Raw genomic sequence first — 19,805 nt, 5'->3', positions numbered from 1 at the left:
TGGATGGTATGGCTCTGGCATAATTGGGAGGAGATGCACAACTCAAGACTTCTCCCTTGGGAGGGAGGAAGGGAAGTGAAGCATGTATCTAGCATTCTGGTTTTTCAGAGGACTGGCTGAAGGACTGACAGCTGATTTGCTTGATTCATCATACTGATGCCGAGGTGGTATGACACTGAATGCCTGATGGTTGTTTAGAACAAGGAAGAACTTGATGGCTTGCTGCTGTAGAACCAGATAACTTGCAATTGTGCAGGCAGAGGATGCAGGCTGAGGATTATAAATTCCTACAAAATAACCTGGCAAGCCTCTATACTTGAGAAAATGCATGTGCAGGCCCAGAGAAGGCCTAGCTCCCAAAAAAGATTCAGGCATTTCTAGTCAGGCTCAGTAGTGAAAGTCTTCCCATGTACCACATTAGCTCCTAACCTGGGAGAGCTGGCTGCTTCTTCAAAAGTGCAGATTCCAAAACACAGTTACCAGATACACAAAGAAACAGGGAAACACGGTCCAAGGGAACAAAATAAATCTCCAGAAATCAACTCTAAAGAAATTAAGGTGTATGAATTAACTGACAAATACAAAATAACCACCCTACAGATAAAGCCATAAGGACAACAAAAATAACCATATAAAGATGCGCAATGAACTCACAAAATGATGAATAAGCAAAATGAGAGTTTGAATATTAAATATTCAAAAGAACCAAACAAATATTACAAAGAACCAAATATTAAAATGAACCAAACAAAAATTTAAGCTGAAGCATATGTGTCATATTGAAATTTTTAGGTGAGGGGTTCAACAGTGGACTTGGTTAAGTAGGAGAAATTAGTAAACTTTGAAAACAGATCATTTGAAGTTTTCTAGTCAGAGGAATGAAGAGAAAAAATATTGAAAAGGAAGTAAGAAGCCTAGGGAACTAACGGGACAGATACTACAAAATGGAACAATGTGTGTATTATGAACTTTTAAGAAGAGAGAAAAAAGAGACAGAAAGGCCCTTTAAGAAAATAAGAACAACCAGGTATAGTGGTGCATGCCTATAATCCCAGTGACTTAGGAGGCTAAGGATCCCAAGTTCAAGGCCAGCCTCAACAACTTAGGCCCTAAGCAACTTAGCAAGACAATCTCCCAAAAAATAAAAAGGACTGGGGATATTACCAGTATAAACAAACAAACATTTTTTAAAAAATGAACTAAGGACAGAAAACTTCTCACACCTGGGGAAGGAAATGGATGGACACCCAGATTTAATAAGCCAATTAAACTTCAAATAGTCTGAATGTAAAGTCACACAAAGACTCATTATGGTCAAATTATGAAAAGTCAAAAAACAGAATTCTGAAAGCAGAAGAGAAAAGTGATTTCTTACAAACCAACAAATGCCTTTAAGACTATCAGTGGACTTCTAAGCCAAACCAGTACAGGGCCAGAAGGAACCCTGATGATATATTTTGATTGTTCAAAGAAAAACAACTGCCACAATAATATTGTATCTGGCAAAAAAGCATCCTTCAAAAATGAAAAGGAAATAAGATATTCCCCAGATAAATAAAACCTTAAGGAATACATCATCAGGAGACCTGCCCTACACAAATCCAAGTTTTTCAAGTTGAAACAAGAGGATATTAAACAAACACAAAAGCATTAAGTTCACTAGTAAAGGTAAATATATAGAAAAGTACATACTATACTGGTATTATACAAATCACTCTTAATTTTGGTAAAGAAATCAGAAAAAAAGAAAGCAAAAAATACTTATAAAAAGACATTAAAGGAACTCAATATAAAAAGATGTCACCTGTGACACTGCATAACAAAGTATGTGTGCACGTAGGGGGAGTAAAAGTGTGTTTTAGTAAGTAACTGAAGTTCACACCTCCTCTGCTTAAAATATGTGGAAACTACCAAATATTTCATGTAAGCCCAGAGTAACCACAAAGGAAGTATCTACAGACGATAAAAGAAAATGAGAAGAATCAGAGCATCATTACAAAAGAAAAAGTATCAATGAAACACAGGAATATTTATTGTGAAGTGAAACAAGTAACAAAATGTCAGTAGTATAGACTCCCTATGAACAATGCTGAAGATAGAAAAAAAAAAAAAAAAAAACAAACAAACAATAAAACCAGGAATTTGTTGTTTCCATGAAACTGACAAACCCTAGCTGGACTAACACTCCAATTCAGAAATGAAAGCAAGAGACACTAGAACTGGTGCCGCAGAAACTAAAAGGATAGCAGAAAACTGCTATGAACAATTATATACCCAAAATGGGGTAATGTAGAAGAAATGGATAAATTACTGGAAACACGCAACCTAACAAGATTGAAGAAACACAAAACCGGAACAGATCTCTAACTGGTAAGGAGACTGAATCAGTAATGAAAACCTCCCAAGGAAGACAAGCCTAGGACCAGATGGCTTCACCACTGAATTCTACCAAACAGCTAAAGAGTTCACGCCAGCCCTTCTGAAACACTTCCAGAAAACTGAAGAGGAGGAACACTTCCAAACTGATTTTGAGGCCAGAATGACCTTGATACCAAAACCAGGGGGGAAAAAAAGGAAGAAAGGAAATTACTAGCCAGTATTTGTGATGAATATAGATGCAAAATTCCTAACCAAACATAAGCAAACCAAATTCAACATAAAAACCAAGAGGGATTTATTCTTAGAATGGAAGGATAGTTCAATATATGAAAATAAACCAAAGTGATACACCACCTTAAAGAAAAAAATATTTAAAATCATATGAATATCTTAATGCAGGCAAAACCCTTGGAAAATTCCATATCCTTTCATGATAAAAATATGCAACAAAGTAGGAGTACTTTGACATGATCTTAGCCACAATCATGTATATATAAACCTAAAGATTCCACAAAAAACTGTTAGAACTAATAAATCAGCAAAATTTTGTAATAGAAAAATCAATGTATAACAACCAGTTGCATCTCCAACAATAAAAAAATCTGAAAAGGAAACTAAAAATCCTATTTATAATACCATCAGAACATATACAATTTATTTAGAAATAAACCTGACCAAGGAGATAAAATACTTTCACACTAATAACTTCAATACATTGCTGAATGAAAATAAAGAAGAAAAAAAAAATAAATGGAAAGAGATGCCATGTTTGAGGATTAGAAGACTCACTTGTTATTAAAATTCCACACTATTCAAAGCAATCTACAGATTCCATGATATCTCTATCTATAGCCCCAAAACATTTTCTAATAGAAAATTCTATATAGCATCACAAAGGACCCTGAATAGCCAAAACCACCTAGAGAAAGAATAATACTGGAAGATTCACATTCCTGATTTCAAAACATTATACAAGTATAATATTTAAACTGTATGGTATTATCATACAGACAGACTAATGGAGGAGAGGCCAGGAAAATCCACATGCAAACGGTCAAATGACCTTCAACATGGGTCCAACACTACAAAACGAGGAAAACAGTTTCTTCAACAAATGATGTTGGGAAGCCTGTTTATCCACACGCAAAAGAATGAAAGCAAAGCCTTACTTACACAAAACAAAAATCAACTCAAAATAGTTAAAGATCTAAATAGTTAAGTCATAAACCATAAAATTTCTAGAAGAAAACATGAGAGAAAAAGCTTCATAACATTGAACTTGGCAAAGATTTCTGAATTACCAAAAGCACAGGCAAAAACAAAACCAAACAAAAGCAAACACAGACAAGTAGGGCTATAGTAAATGAAAAATATTCAACATGGCAAAGAAAAAAAGAACCACAACTTTCTGAAATGGTGACCTGAAAAAACAGATGAAAATATTTGTAATACATTTAATAAGTGGTCAATAATCGAAATATAGAAGGAACACCTACAATTAAATTGCAAAGGAAGAATGACAACAAAAAAGCAAAAACAACATGTACACAAAAAAGAGAGCTCAAGAAAGGAAAGAACTTAAATAGATGTTCCTCTAAAGATGACAACCAACTGACCAACAGGCATTGAAAAGATGGTCAACACTGCTCATTATTAGGAAAATGCAAATGTGATATAGTATGATTTATATTGTTTGGTCTATTACACTTGTTTTCTGGCACAAGCACTTAACCCCTGGAATCTCTAGCTTGATAATTATGTGTTAATGTCATGACTGAGGGCTGGTGACCCCAAAGAGCCCTAGGATACAGACTGGTGGCCCAAAGATCATATCAGGACTTATAACCCCAGCCCACAACTTCCCTGGAGAGGGCTGAGGGGAGGGTCTGCAAGTTGAATTATCTCCAAGGACCAGTGATTCAGTCAACTGTGTTTTCAAAATGAAGCCTCCATAAAACCCCCCAAGAGTTCGGTTTAGAAGAAGTCTGGACAATGGGGCAGGTGGAAATTCCTAGAGCTCCACTCCTCCCAGATCCTACTCTGTGCATCTCTCCCATCCCGCTGTCCCTCTGTATCCTTTGTAATATTGTTACAATAAATGGGTAAATACAAGTAAAGTGGTTTCCTGAGTTCTGTGGGCAACTCTGACAAACTAACTTGAAGAGGTTGTGGGAACTCCTGACTTACAGCTGTTGGTTCAAAGTGTAGGTGACAATCTACTATTTGTAACTGGTATTTGAAGTGAGGGTGCAGTCTTGGGGGGCTGAGCCCCCATCTGTGGCATCTGAAGCTATCTCAATGACAACAGCATCAGAGTTGAGTTCAATTTGCTGGTATCTTCTGGAGAATCTGGGCTCACGGAAGGATTCCCTACTGGGAGTTGAGAACACGGAGTGGGAAAAAACTTTGAGTTTTTCTTATTTCTAGTAACAAACCCAAACTATAACTAGATATTACCTAGTTACTTGTTAGGATGACTCTTACAAACAAACCAAAAATAACAAGTGTTGGTGAGGATGTGGGGAAACTGGAACCTGTATGTTCTGTATGTAGTTGGGGTGTAAACTGGTACAGGGACTTTGTAAAACAGCATGGGGTTCTTCACTAAAAAAAAAAAGGGAACACATCATTCAACAATTCCACTTTTGGATATTTACCCCACCAAAAAAAATTTAGTATTTTGAAGAGATATTTGCACTCCATGTTCATTACAGCATTATTCACAATAACCAAAGAGGTGGGAAGAAACCAAATGTCCATGAGTGGATGAATGCATCAGAAAAATGTGGTATATACGTGTCAAGTAATATTACGCATTAAAAACAAGGAAGATTCTGACACGTGCTACAACGTGGATGAACCTTGAAGACATTATGCTCAATGAGATAAGTCTGTCAAGAAGGCCAAATTCGGGCTGGGGATATAGCTCAGTTGGTAGAGTGCTTGCCTTGCAAGCATAAGGCCCTGGGTTCAATCCCCAGCACCACAAAAAAAAAAAAAAAAAGAAGGCCAAATTCTACATGATTCCACTTATGAGTTAACTAAAACAAACTTGCAGAAATAAAGTAGAACGGTGGTTACCAAGGGCTGAAGGGGGAAGGAAATTGGGTGGAGAGATTCAGTCATAGAAGATGAAAAAGTTTCTAGGTCTGCTGTACAGCACGGTGCTCATGGTTGACAGTACTGTACTGCACATTTACAAACTTACGGGGCTAGTTCTCACAGTATGCGTATTTCTCACCACTAAAAAAGTCTTTTCCTGTGGCATCTGACTGAAGGGAGTGTTGCCACTGTCTTCCTATTGGACCTAATTCAGTGCCTGTCCCCTCAATGGATGCTAGACTCTTTCTAGGGCTTGGGAAGCTGTACTCCTTCCAGCAACAATCTAGTCAACAACACACAACTTTCCTATCTTTACCCACGCAGAGCCAGGGAGATGGAAGTTCTAGGTACAACCTGGAAAGGGCCAGGACCTATCAACTGAATCCCAGAGGTCCAAACTGGAGGATGAGAAGAAAGAACCCTTACAGGAAATATACCCAGGCAATTTGGAATTTATCTGCCCTGTTAAAGTACAGATGTTTCAGGAATCCAGTGGAAATGTATATACTCAGCATTAAGTAGGGTCAAAATAAAGATAACAATGCACAAATGAAGGGTGTAACTAACCTGTAGGGCAAGTATCTATGCAGACAGTTGCTGCAACTGGTCTGTTCCTGCACAGATCATTTGAAGTCTAACTTACCAACTTATGTTCAGATCTTACTGAATGATTAGAACAAAACCCACCTACTCCTCCCCTCACACATGTATATCCAAGGATGACTTTTTTACACAAATACACACAGAATTTAAGCATCAATTAAACAGTCTTATGGGTGTTTGATGTGGCTTTTTTGGGGGTACAAAGCGAGCATTTTGGAGCACCTTGTTTAAATATGATTTTATCAAGTTCTGTAGATTTTATTTTATATCCATTATACTTTTACCTTTTGTAAATAAAGAACTGTTCCCTTCAGGACAGCATAAAAGGTTTTCCATCCTCGCTTTCCTCTTGGAGCTAGAAGAAGAAAAAATTTTTTAAAATTTATTAGAAAGAAACCAGCATTTCAGAAGAATATAAAACATCAACATGGTGATTATGTTTCCATGTTCCCAGTTAATTAGCTATGAAAACAATGTTGAGAACTGAAATTTTCTTGAGCTTTAGGGCATATCAGGTAGTATTCTAAAATGTTTTCCAAGTGTTGTCTTATTTAATTCTCACAATATTTAATTAATTTAGCAGGTAGGTTCTATGAATCATCTTTTTTTTTTTTTTTTTTTTTTTTTAAACAAAACCAAAGCACAGAGAAGTAAATTGCTTATGGTCACACAACTGGGAAAAGGAGAAACTAGAAACAGGAATCCAGGGGGTATGTCTCAACTCTCTGCCCCCAGTATAGGTGACTCAGACTTACTGAATGATTAGAACAAAACCCACCCACTCCTCCCTTCATGCATGTATATCCAAGGATGACTTTTTTACACAAATAAACACAGAATTTAAGCATCAATTAAACAGTCTTATGGGTGTTTGATGTGGCCTTTTGGGGGGTACAAAGTGAGCATTTTGGAGCACCTTGTTTAAATATGATTTCATAAAGCAAGAAAGTCAGACTGCAGATCCGCATCCATCCAAGAGAAAGAATAATGATGAGGTCATGAGAGGGCCTCTCTCCTGGTATTTCTTCCACACACCCCCAATCAGATCATAGTTTTGTTATCACTCTTCTGGTAATTAGGGCAGATTTTTTTTTTTTTTTTTGGGTGCTGGGGATCGAACCCAGGGCCTTTAGGGCAGATTTTTGCTGCAAATAACTTTTTTGGTCTAAATGACTTTCACGGGACTGTGAATGACTTGAAAGGGTATTCTTAATTTTTTTTTTTCTTATTGGTGCATTATAATGTTGTACCTAATGGTGCGGTTTGTTGTTACATATTCACATATGCCCACAGTAGAACAATATAATTTGGCCAATATCATGCCCCAGTAATTCCCCTCATATCCTTCGTCTTTAGAATTAACAGAATCTAGCACAGTGCAAGGCAGACGTTAGATATAACGAAGATTCTCCAAGTTAATTTTTCCAGAAGTCTTTATATTCCTTTAGTTTATTTAGCTGGCATAGAATGTAGAACTACTCTGTTCAACTTAAACTCATATAAATCGTCCTAGAGAAAGCACAGATTCGCAAAACAACTTACTACTTACTCTTAACTCTTTAATAAAACTAAAATCTGCACTGGAAAACCTTACTACCTGAATATCATATTTTTCTAAACATTAGTCAACGACAGAGGCAAGACCATTTATTTATTCACATTTCTTTGTCAAACATTTGACTGTCTTTAGACCACCTTTAACTTGGACACCTGAACCAAGGTGGGAAGTGTATCGCTCTCAACACATACCCTTTAAATCTCTTTTGATTTAGGCTTGGAAAGGAGGTGAATATTCCCCTACAGGACCCAGGGGCTCCTGCCAGCGCCACACTGAGATATCCACCTGGCAAGAAAGGCCGCAAAACATCCGCTCTGCAGGGTTTCAGGGGAAATAAAAAATACCATCCCTTCTGTTTCCACTAAGTGGTTTAAAACAAAACAAAACAAAACAAAAAGTGTGTGGGGGGTGCGGGGGGGGCACACCATGATCTTCTTTGTAAAGAAAACAAATGACTGAAAAAGAGACACGGATCAAACCTACAATAAATACTCATTTCGACGTTCAACAGGGAACACTTCTGACACTGCCTGCATGAGAACGTGCACACAGAAGCGATCGTGGGCCGTGGGAGCTGCCACACTGCGGGACGGGAGGCAGCGTGGAAAGCAGACCAGCTAGCTGGTTTCCATCCCCTTCTAAGCCTCACCTCGTCCTAAGCCCACCCCTGGGTGGGAACCTCCTGACCAGTCACTCAGCTCTCAGGACTTCGGCTGCTTCATTTTCATAAGTGGGTAATTTCTACAACTTAAAGCAAAGCACTGGCTAACCACTGGAGAGCAACCTTCCTGTTCTCCATAGGAGGATCTAGGCCCTGCCATTTAAAAGCCTTCCTCGAAGCCCTGAAGTTAGTTTAGTGGGATCTCCAGATCCCTGCAGTTCAAATATCTACAAAATCTGTTTTTGCTACTTGTGACGTTAAAAAAAAAAAAAAAAAAAAAAATCTATAAACTCTTGTGTAAGTTCTTTCCGTTGCCATGCGAAGTCTCTTAGAAACAGATTCCAAAGAGCTCTACAATTAAACTGTGATCTTAAACGTCACCCTCGAGTGACTAGCGTCCACTGAGTCACCTTCTACCTCACCTCTACTTTCCCATCTCCCACAGAAGAGTAAGATTTAATCTTGTCCATGGTCAATTACAATTTAGTTGTTTAAGACTTGAATGAAGCAACCTATAGCCCTCCCTACAAGATAACTTAGAAGTAAATTCTCACAAGTACACAGCTAGCATATATAGAAGCAGTTCCCTAAGTGCTTTGTCACGTATATATCCATTCAACACACACCATGCTGCTGAGGGTGACATACTATTATTACGTCCAGTTTACACCAGTGGAACTCAGTGTACGGGGACGACTGAGCTCTACAGCAGAGCGGATAGGGTTCTCCAGGGGAAGGCCCAGCTGCTCAGACTTCACACCACTCACTCGGAGCTGCTATTGCTGCTGTGCACGATGAGGCTCACCATGCAGCACGGGGGCTGGACGCCCATGGACGAAGAGCCCGTTCATCAGAACCATGACTGCGGAATGCAGACACAGACTTCCTAGCACGTGCGTTTACTAAGCACGTAAGGCTGACTGAAGAATTACAATCACGTAATGAACAAGATGGAAGGAAGGAGAAGATCACAGTGTGGACACCAACTTATCTAACTAGGAGGCTTTGACTGCAGAGGTGGAAGGAGCGGGGAGACACGTTTTGAGGAAAAGCCAGGTAGCTACTGTGAGAGAGCGCTTACAGAACTTAAAGACACCATCTGATGTCTGGATCACACTTTCAAAGCAGTTGTTAATATGTCTCTTTCAAGTCCAAAGATAATCAATTGCTCTCCTTCCCCAAACTAAATAGGCCTTGGAATGTTTTAATTCTAGTCATCTGCCTCCAACCTTACATAATGCTATTACTTAGCTTTTTAAACACTGCTACTGAAATAGATATTTTTTATAAATGTTTACTGCTTAGATTTACCCTGTTATCTTTTATCTTTCTTCATCGCCTCTTTCCAAGTCTCCAGCTCTTCTTCAGAGGCCATTTTCAATTATTTCTTGAAGTATATCCTGAGAAGTCCCTTACTAAGGATCTTCTGGGGCTGAATTTTTTCCTACTCTTGTTTACAAAAAAAAATTAATTTCATTAAAAAATTATAGGTTGACAATGACATTTTCTAATGAAGATAATATCTGACCACCTCTTCTATATTATAGGGAGGTTTTCCCTAAGTCTAAAGGTGAGACTAAGTTAGGGCGCTGGGCTTCCCGTGTACCATTTTGGAAAACCTGTAGCCACCTGCTTTCTTCCTCTGCTATCTTCAGAACTATCTCCCGGGCTCACTCTGACTCCTCACTGCCTCCCCTGTGTGCCTTCTCTGCTCCCTTAGGACCTCACGCTCTTCGTCCTTCAGTGCCCAGAGCTCTGTGATTTCACTTCTAGCCCTGGTTGGCACCAGATCCTGAAGCCCCGTGGAGGTTTAGTGCCGCAGGACTAGCTTCCCTCCCTGAAATGTGCACTCAGGCTTTCTTTCTGGCCTCCCCAGATTTCTCTTTGACTGTTACAAGTTCCTCCATTGATTTGAAAGGTCTTTAAAATATTTTTTTTTTTCTCTCACCTTCAGATGTTTTATCACAGAAGAGTTCAGAATTCCTACTCTAATATAAAGTGATAAATCTACTTTTACAAAATCTTTCCCTTTTGTTAACAAAAGAATTTATTCATGAACTCAGTAATCGAGGAAGAATTCATTTGGAACAGGATACAGGAGCTTTTGGGGGTTAAGGAAAGAGAGAGGGAAACCAGAACAAGGGAAACCAACCAGTAGGGGAGCTACTGTGAGGGCCTAGATGAGAGACAAGGGCCAGAACAGAGTGCACAATAAAGAAATGCAAGGAGAGAGGCGAGGTGGTGACTCTCAGGACCCACGCCGTGGCCCAGCGCTGCCATCGGGCTAGCATTATACACAACTGTTGTATTTGGTCCAAACAATCCTTCCAGGTAGGCATTGCCTCTTTCTTATTGACGTCTCTATAACTAATTACATTTGCCGCTCTGAAAGGTAAGCAAGTTGAAGAGGTCACCCATCTGAGGATTTCCAAGTTATTGTTAGAGGGCAATTCAGAGGAGGAGAGATGTTCTAGGGATATGTGAAGATGGGGAAATCGCCGGGGTGACACTCCTTTGGGCCAGTCAGACCTGCTCCCTCTGTGACGAGATGAGGAGACCAGAAATCAGGGACTTTCTCCAATTGCTCTTTTTTTTTTTGCGGGGGGGGGGTGCTGGGGATCGAATACAGGGCCTTGTGCTTACAAGGCAAGCACTCTACCGACTGAGCTATCTCCCCAGCTCTCCAATCGCTCTTAACTCTAGGGTATTCACAGGCAGCCCTGCTCAGGGCTACAAATCTCAGATGAGAGGCACAATCCCTGGGTCTGCCTACTCATTGCTGCAGGAAAATATGCTACTGGCAATGATAATTACAGTAGTAGTGATAGCAGCAGCTAACGTTTACTGAGTGCATATGGTTTTAGGCAAGGTTCCAAGAGCCGACATGTAAAAACCAACACCTGCAACTCTATGAGGGAGCCACGATGATCACAATCACGTGTATAGGCGTGGAATCTGCAACCCCAACTGCTAGGTGGCACCTGCCTGCCCACGGCACAGTGCATTTTCACTGTGGTTTGAAGATAGGGAAAGGTCAGTTAAATCAGACTCAGGATATAGTTTCTTGGATAACTAAGTCACAGAGGTGATTAGATTATTTATGAACCAATTCACCAGGGGCCCTGATCTGTCAGGAAAAAACATCATTCCAAATGGAGTGAATGGAAATTTGTGGTAAACAGTCTGTGTAACTGACCCCATACATATTCCTGGCTAGGGGACTGGCTTCCTGTCCAGTGTGGGTTAAAGTAAAAATGAGAAAAGTCAACAAATCTGATGGCTATTCTGTATCACACACACACAAAGATACACGCACACACAAAGACACAAGCACAGAGAACACACATATTTGCTAAAGAAAAATTGGCAGTTGCACCAACGATGGGTGCTCCTGGAACTCTCACTGAATCTTTAATATTGTAAATCAATTATTCCCTCATCTTTATTGCATATTTGAATAAATCTATTTGGGACTATAAAGGACCATGAATAATACCATGAATAATATTTTGGCTTCAGTTTATCAGTGTGATCTTTGTAAAAGAGTGAAATACACACCTGGGAATGAAAGGGTAGAACAGTTACCCTTCTTTCACAAAGAGGAAGGTATGAAATAGTCCTAAGAAATAAAATATTCCGTAATGCATATAAGCCAGCAAGACAAGTTGCTTATTTTTAAAATCCCTCCCAAAGCTATGTTCATACTAAAGTTTATATTTGCATGCTATATTCTCCAACTTTAATTTCTTCTCAACTGTACTGGAAAAGGATTGTCCTTAAGATCTTACTACTCCAATTTTTCTACTTTATTCAAAAGGCAGAGTATTTTGTCCTACATCAAGTTCTTGTCTTATTTTTGACCAATCCTCATTCTGGGTTCCCCCAATCATCTGTTCTTCCCCGCCTCCCCCCTTTTTTTTTTCAAGTTTAATACCAGAAAGACATACTATGTAAAGAAAGAGTATACATATTGCCTATTTTTCCATTTAATATGTCAACCTTCCCTTCTCATTTATTGTCTTGAGAATATTCTTCCGTTGTCCCATGTGCAATGATAAAAACACCTCTCTTATCCCCTCAAGAGCAGAGGTCAGTAGCCATATCTGCATCAGAGGGAAAGGATTCCTTTGCTCGACCCCAAGGGCTGCGATGTTCTGAAGGTCAACAACCCTGCCACGAAACACCAAGAATACGGGAGGGAGACAGTTACGACACAAAATGCTCTCAATATCTTTAGGTTCACGGAGAAAGATGTTCAAAATAAACTGCAATCCCAATGAGGTCGTCCCAAAATAATTTCAGCACCTTGCTGAACCTCAAAAACAAAGACAGCGGTCAGCAAAAGCTCTATCCTCATACAATGAGGACACTTCTATATTAGATTTGTGAAAGGCAGAAGGTATTTTTAAAGTTGCTTTATTTCCCTAGTGATGGTGTCTGAAAACTGGGCGAAATTCTCAAAGTGTCTACCCTGCGGGATGAAGTAATATGCCACCCAGACAGAGGTGATCTCCGTGTTACCGCACTTCATATCACCGGGGCCCCTGGCAGCTCTGGCACAGGAGTCTGCATTCTGCAGTTGGTTTGTGAAAGTTTTGGAAAAATTCACAGATGACAGATTCACAGATCATTAAATGAAGTTAAGGGTGCTCCCTGTACACTTATCCCCAACTTGCTTTTACAAAAATATCCTCAGGCATCACAAAAAGTACTGTACTATTAAAGCTCAATTAACAGAGCAGGGCTCAGGCACTCTGAGATTATTGCTTGAAGCAGTCACATCTAAGCTGAGCATAACGGAAGCTACCGGTGGGAGACCAGTCAGACAATATTAAGCAACTGATAGTATTAATTATCTCCAGGTTTACAATAGGGTGGCAGAAATAAAACAGCATTGTTACAATGTTGTATTTCTAAATCATCTTTGAAACACTTAAGGCAATTCACACATTTAAAAAAAAAAATCAGTTAATCCTTACCATGTTCCTCTTTAGGGATACATTGTCCACTCTATTTTATAAACAGAAAAACTGGAGCCATGGTAAAGAAAACTTACACCTATTGTTTTCCCAGAAAAAATAAAAATATTTCCTTCTTCTGTATTTCAGGAATAGGTTTATATATGGATAGAAACCAGAACTGAAAGATTATGGATAGAAACCAGCTCTCTGGGAGGCAGCTGCTCACCCTGGATGAGGCACTGCCTTTGGGAGGTCTTCAAGACCTTTGCCTTGCGCCGATCTTGCAGAAAGTATTCTGAAGGGGGATGCAGGCACTTGGATTTTATTTTCGCCATGATGCCCACTATTTTTCTGATTTTGGATGCTACCTAATGTCTCTGGTTACGGATCTGTAACCTGGATGGATTATGATGGAACATAATCACTCTATAATGTTGTTCGGGTATTCCCTGCAGGGTAGACACTGGAGAATTTTGCTCACTTTTCAGACACCATCACTCAGACACCTGCTTTACCCCTGAGGAGCTCAGGTAATATATGGAGGCAGTGAAAACAAACCAGGATAAGCTCTGTAAACCAAATGATAGCCTGGTGCTACCCTTGAACAAGGAGGAAGCCATTACTCCTTCTTATGAGGAAGACTCAGAAGTTAGAAAAGATTTTAAGAATTTAATCTTAATCAGGACTTTACAGAAAAAAAAATGTCCAATAGGTTTTAGGCTTTCCTTTTGACCTTGACGTCCTACTAGAATGTTCCCTTCCCAGACACCATCATGACTTGCCCACATTCAGGCCTCTGCTCAAAGTGTCATCTCAACCAGGCATGTCTCTTCTTGCCCTCTGCAACATAGCACCTGCCTACTTCCTTCACTCACCAACCTTAACTTTCTTTTTCCCTTTTTTGCTGTGCTTGGAGTTCAGCCTAGGGCCTTGACCATGCCAGGCAAGAGCTCGACCACTGAGTAACACTTTGGTCTCGGCTTTATTTTTCTTTGTCTCACCTGTATGAATTTATCACTGATGGATTATAGACCCACTCCTCCCCCATAGTAGAAAGGAACCTCCAGGAAATACTTTGGTGTGTTGCTATGTCCACACAGCAGAGTCACCCCCACCCCAGGTGAAAAGCAGCTATCCTAAACAGGCATGCAGTGGTTTCATTCAACAAACATTACAGGGGAGATGTTTAAAAATGTTTTCTCCATCACTTAGGTGAAACACATAAGAAAACTTGGGTTGCTTAAAGACAAAGGAAAGAGAGGGGAAAAAAAGACGTTGAGGGGCTGGGGAGATGGCTTAGTCGGTAGAGTGCTTGCCTTGCAAGCACAAGGCCCTGGGTTCGATCCCCAGCACCCCAGAAGAAAAAAAAAAAAAAGACATTGCCTATGGAACTAGGATGTTAGTAAGCAAACCAGCTCACGGGAACTGATATAGAGTGATAAATTATGATGGGTTTTCTAAATTAAAATAAGACACATCTGGGATAAGTGACTTCAAAATTCTAGGAAACAAATGCCACCTTACCATCCTTGGAAAATGGATTTGAATGAAGAAAGAGGCAGGAGAACTTACTGTTTCAGAGAAACTCCTCAAAAGGTTGAGCACAGCATGATTTTACTCAAGTTCGATAACTTCACTGATGTGAAAGCTATGACCACTGAACTCCAAGAAAATCAAGCATCCAAATGATACTTTCATAATTCCTTAAGCAACTTATATAGGGCTTTTCATAAAACTTACAGGAAGCACAGTACTAAAATGAAAAGTATGTGAGAAGAGCAAGTAACTGCTGAATCAGACCAACGGGTCTCTCAAAGGACACCAAGCCAGGTCCCTTCAACTTCCCAGGCACCCAGTGACCCAGGGAACCACAGAGTTGAAGATCCTGCTGAGCATGCACTTCTGCAAATAGCAACTCAAATAAGCCATTGTAATCCTAAAACAGCCAGAGGCTCACTGGCACCTTTAAAATGCCTGGGGGCCAAAGCTGCTGCAGGTCAATAAAAATGATTCCCAGTGGAGAGGATGAGCATCCCCGAGATGGTCTGTTCTTCAGGGAATATGACAGCAGCCTGATTGCTTTCCCCCAAGTTAGAAACTCAAGGAGAGACTTCTGACTCCTTCCTCTGAGACGGGGTCCCTCGCCCTCACCCTGGGGCCAGGGGTTTGCCTTACATTCTGCACCAAGAAACCAGTCCACCCCCGCAGGTTTCATCTTAAGTAATGCCCCTGAAGGTTGAACTCAGCTTATCCCAGGTCAGGTTACACTTCCTCCATTTATCAGATTTCCAGCACTTTCCACCTTTCTGTAAAAGGGCAACCAGGAGTGCATCTCTAAGAGCGCGGTAACAGCAGCCTTTCTGCAAATCACTCTGTGCTTCGAAAACACTAACCCATTCATCTTTCATCCTCAATTTGTTTACTGTAAATGGTACAGTCAGCCTTCTGTGTCCTATGTTCCACATCTGAAGACTCAACCAACCATAGATATTTTCTAAAGTCAGAAAGTTCCAAAAAGCAAAACCTGAATTCACTGCACACGAGCACTATGCTGAGTCCCGGCCGGGGCACACTCTGCGGCAGACTTCCATTTCCCAGACTTCCAATCTCTCCACCTGGAGTCTCGTTTGTGTACTGTGTAGTTAAGCCTATGATGGGTTGTATCTGTACTAAATAAACATTCTGTGGTGTCATCATTCCTTAAGTAATACAGTATAATAACTATATAGGTAGCATTTGCCTTTTATTAGGCATTAAGTAATACAGAAATGATTTAAATTACACGAACAGATGAGAATCGGTTGTCTGCAAATACTACATCAGTATATGAGCTGTCCTGGATCCAATCCCTTGCAGATGTCTAGGGAGGACTGTAGACTGTACTATGACAGCCATTAACAGCATTTTTAAAAGAAAGGGAAAATACCCATAATATTATCATAACCATTATTTTTTAATTGGTAATCATGCTGTGACAAATGTTACACCTGCTTCCATCTATCCTTACTCTGCACATGTTTTTTCAATTTAATTATACTTCATTATGACTTTAAATAGCCCCTTCTATTAATATTTTATATGTTTAACTAATAAATGTTAAATAACATAAAACATTGATTTTCCCAGAGACAATCACTACCAGTAATTTGATATTCAACCTTCTAATCATTTTACTATGTGTACAGTTGCCACATGAACTGTGATACTAGTTGCCTTAAATTTTTTCTAATTATATATCATGTCATTAAAAATGACTGCAAAGGATGACATTATATTGTTCTAATATAGTTTATTTAGTGCATCTTTTATTGGCCATTAAGTTGCTTGCAAGAGGATGATATTCTGCAGCTACAATGGCATCTGGGTTTCTTTTATGTAGCAGGCATTCTGCTAAACACCAGGCAAGTACCCACACCTCTACTGATTAGTCTACCTGAGGGTCTCTGCATTAGATGTTGGAATATTCTTATGCTTAATCTCTATGATCAAGGATTTCTTGAACTTTCTTTTGCAATTCAGCACTCAGCTCTGGGTGGAATGACATCCACTCAGGTGTCACCCACCCTTTCCCACCCAGAGTGAGGATTACTGGCAAACAGTTGGTGCTCAAAAATAATTTGAGTTTCAAAGTTCAAATTCTTAAGTCGGTACCACCTACTAACATTTTTGTACGTGGATTTTTATCACATGATCAGCTCCTTTAGGAAACAGGTCCATCTCTAGTCTCCCTTTCTGTGGTTTCAGTTTCTTGTGGTCCACTGCATTTTGAAAATATTAATGGAAATTTTCAGAAATAAGCCAATTGTAAGTTTTAAATTGCATGCTGTTCTGAGTACTCTGATGTCATCTCCAGTCATCCTGCTCCATCCGGCCTCGGATATGAATCATCTCTGTCCTGCACATCCATGCTGTTTACACAGTTAGTACCATAGTAGCCATCTCAGATCCACTATCTTAGAACTGTGGTATCTCATCATTTGTGTGCAAGTTTTCAACATTTAATTTAATAATGGTTCAAAGCACAAGACTAGTGATGCAGGCAATTTGTACTAAAAAGAAGTCTTTTAAAGAGCTTCCTTTCAGAGGAAAGGCAAACATTTAATGAAAAGAAAGAAGTATCATATGCTGAGGCTTCTAAAATCTATGGTAAGAATGAATCACACCATGCAATTGTTAAGAAGGAAAATGAAATCCATGCTAATTTTGCTGTCACACCTCAAACAGCAAAAGTTCCAGCCATAGTGCATGGTAAGTGCTTAGTTAAGATGGAAAAGGCATTACATTATTGGTTTCTCTAGTGTCTACTATTCCAGGTTTCCACTGGGAACCCTGGAACATAAGCTCCTGTGGATTAGGGAGACAGATGTCACAGCACTGAATTATGTTTTTCATGCTACAGACTGAACCCAAGACCTCATGTGTGCTAAGCTAGGGCTCTACCACTGCCCATCAAGACCCTATGCTGCATTTTTAATTTCAAGTTTTCATCAGATTATTGAAAAATTTGCTATACTGTATTAATTTACCACAGCAGAGATACAAGACTTAATTTTTCTTCTTTCAAATGTTCATTAAACTTAAAGGGTAAACAGAACGAGTCAACAGTAAAAATAGAATAACTTCCAAAAATCAGACACAGTGAAAACTGCATTCCTCTTTCAGAAAGAAATATGTCAGAGGTTCTGCACAGATTTTTTTTTGGCACTAAAAGATTGGCAGTTTATATTCCACTGTTCTTTGTCAAAAGTACTGCTTCTGAGGAGAATGGTGGGTGGCCTCTTCTCACCAACTTTCCTGCAGAAAAGGGTGGATTTTAAATTAAAGGCATCAAAGTGAAACTTACAAGCTTAAAACGTTCTTTCAGTCTGAATGTAGAATTGTGAAGGGGTATTCCTCATCTAAAACAGATAAAATTCCACCAAAAGGCCACGATGTGACCGACAACTCCTTGAGACCCCACGGCTGCCCTCACTGGGCTGCTCCTGGAACTCCTGTCGATAGCCCAAATCACTTCACCCTGCTGCCATAGCAGTGAAGTGCAAACGGGAGGGGAAACTGTAGTCTAGTTTTTAAATAATTGCTTTGCTTTGCCTTCATTTAAAGAATCTTTCTCTAACAGGAGGAGACAACTGTCTTGCGAGGGGAAAAAAAAAGATTCCACTTTGATTATCTCTTAATTATAGTGTCGCTGTTCCCAATGTTACACAATAGCAAAAAATTCTGCCTGCACTGCCTTCATAAACTATTTTCAGGATGTGTGACTCAGGATAACATCTACTCTCTCACATTTGACATGTGGGTATACATTTTTAAAACTTTTGATTACAGGCAAGTGTGTAAATCTGTCTACACTGAGCGATCCTCCCTAAAGATGCCAGGTGCCACCTAACTCTGTCTCTGTGACTACTCCTCACGCCCAAAGTATTTAAGATGAGACTTGAAAATCTGTACCATCAAGAGTTCCTCACATCCTGAAAGAGCCGTTCATGTTACAATATTTCAAATTAGAAACTAATCTCAGGTGGGCAAAATGACAGAAGAATCTATCCTGAAAATGCAGTAATGTGTTTAAGATATTTAAAAATAACTAAGGTGATAAGTTCACACAACTCGCCTCTTTCAATTCATTCCTTTCCTACTCCTCTGGTCCCTTTTTCCAAAAGAAACTACTGTTTAACATTCGAGCTATTTCTCCTGAAAGTTAATTACCATCATACACTGAAACAAGGTGCTTCTAACACTCAATGTCATAGTAGGTTATAAACATTCTCTGTTGGTTTTCTGCTATGACAGGTAAGGATACCCCATATGTCTTCCTGATATGCGAGCATTTTTATTTGTATTTATTTATTTATTTTTTATTTATTTATTTTTATGTGGTACTGAGGATTGAACCAGGTGCTTCACACATGGAAGGCAGGAGCTCTACCACTGAGCTACACCCCCAGACCCATTTTATTTGTATTTATACTGATGATGCTGACATGCTCTTCCTCAATGAAGATTTTTTTTTCCCTAGCTTTATTGAGGTATTGGCAAATAAAACAATTGTATGTATTTCTAATGTACAATTTGATGTTTAAATATATGCATACATCATTAAATAATTACCAATATCAAACCTAATTACTGTACCTTTCACTTTACATCATTATTTTCCTATTTATTTTTGAATCAAGGACTAAATTATTATTATTTCCTCAGTATCAACAGTATCTTTTGACTTTCTCTCCGTAAGAGGAGCTTAATGTTTCCCCTTGGCTCTCTTCCCCTCCTTTACCTTTCAGCTTCTTTTACTGGACTCTTACAGGATCAAATAGGACAACATTTATGTTCTACTTTGTAACCATAATTAAAGTGCTCACATTTCTAAATGTGAACAGTGAGCAAAATTCTATTCTTGTTTAAAAGTTCTTAAATTTTACACTATAGTGATGACAGTCATGAAAGATTTTGTTTTATTGGTACTCAGTTTTATTTTCTGGGATTTACTGTTGCTTGCACAGATTTCAAGAAAAATATCTTCATATGTTTCTAAACT

The 19,805-nt window shown here is 39.3% G+C and overlaps 1 protein-coding gene across 1 annotated transcript in view; it reads right to left on the bottom strand.

Annotated features, from left to right (window-relative positions):
* The window catches only part of LOC124982044 (PH and SEC7 domain-containing protein 3-like), a 419,607-nt gene that overhangs the window by 69,272 nt on the left and 330,530 nt on the right, over positions 1-19,805 (bottom strand). The window contains 1 exon segment of the mRNA XM_047548202.1: positions 6,369-6,439. Coding sequence (XP_047404158.1) covers positions 6,369-6,439 — 71 coding nt within the window.

The sequence above is a fragment of the Sciurus carolinensis genome, chromosome 4, assembly GCF_902686445.1.
Source record: "Sciurus carolinensis chromosome 4, mSciCar1.2, whole genome shotgun sequence".
NCBI classification, from domain to species: domain Eukaryota; kingdom Metazoa; phylum Chordata; class Mammalia; order Rodentia; family Sciuridae; genus Sciurus; species Sciurus carolinensis.
This window is presented reverse-complemented; position numbering and strand designations above follow the sequence as displayed.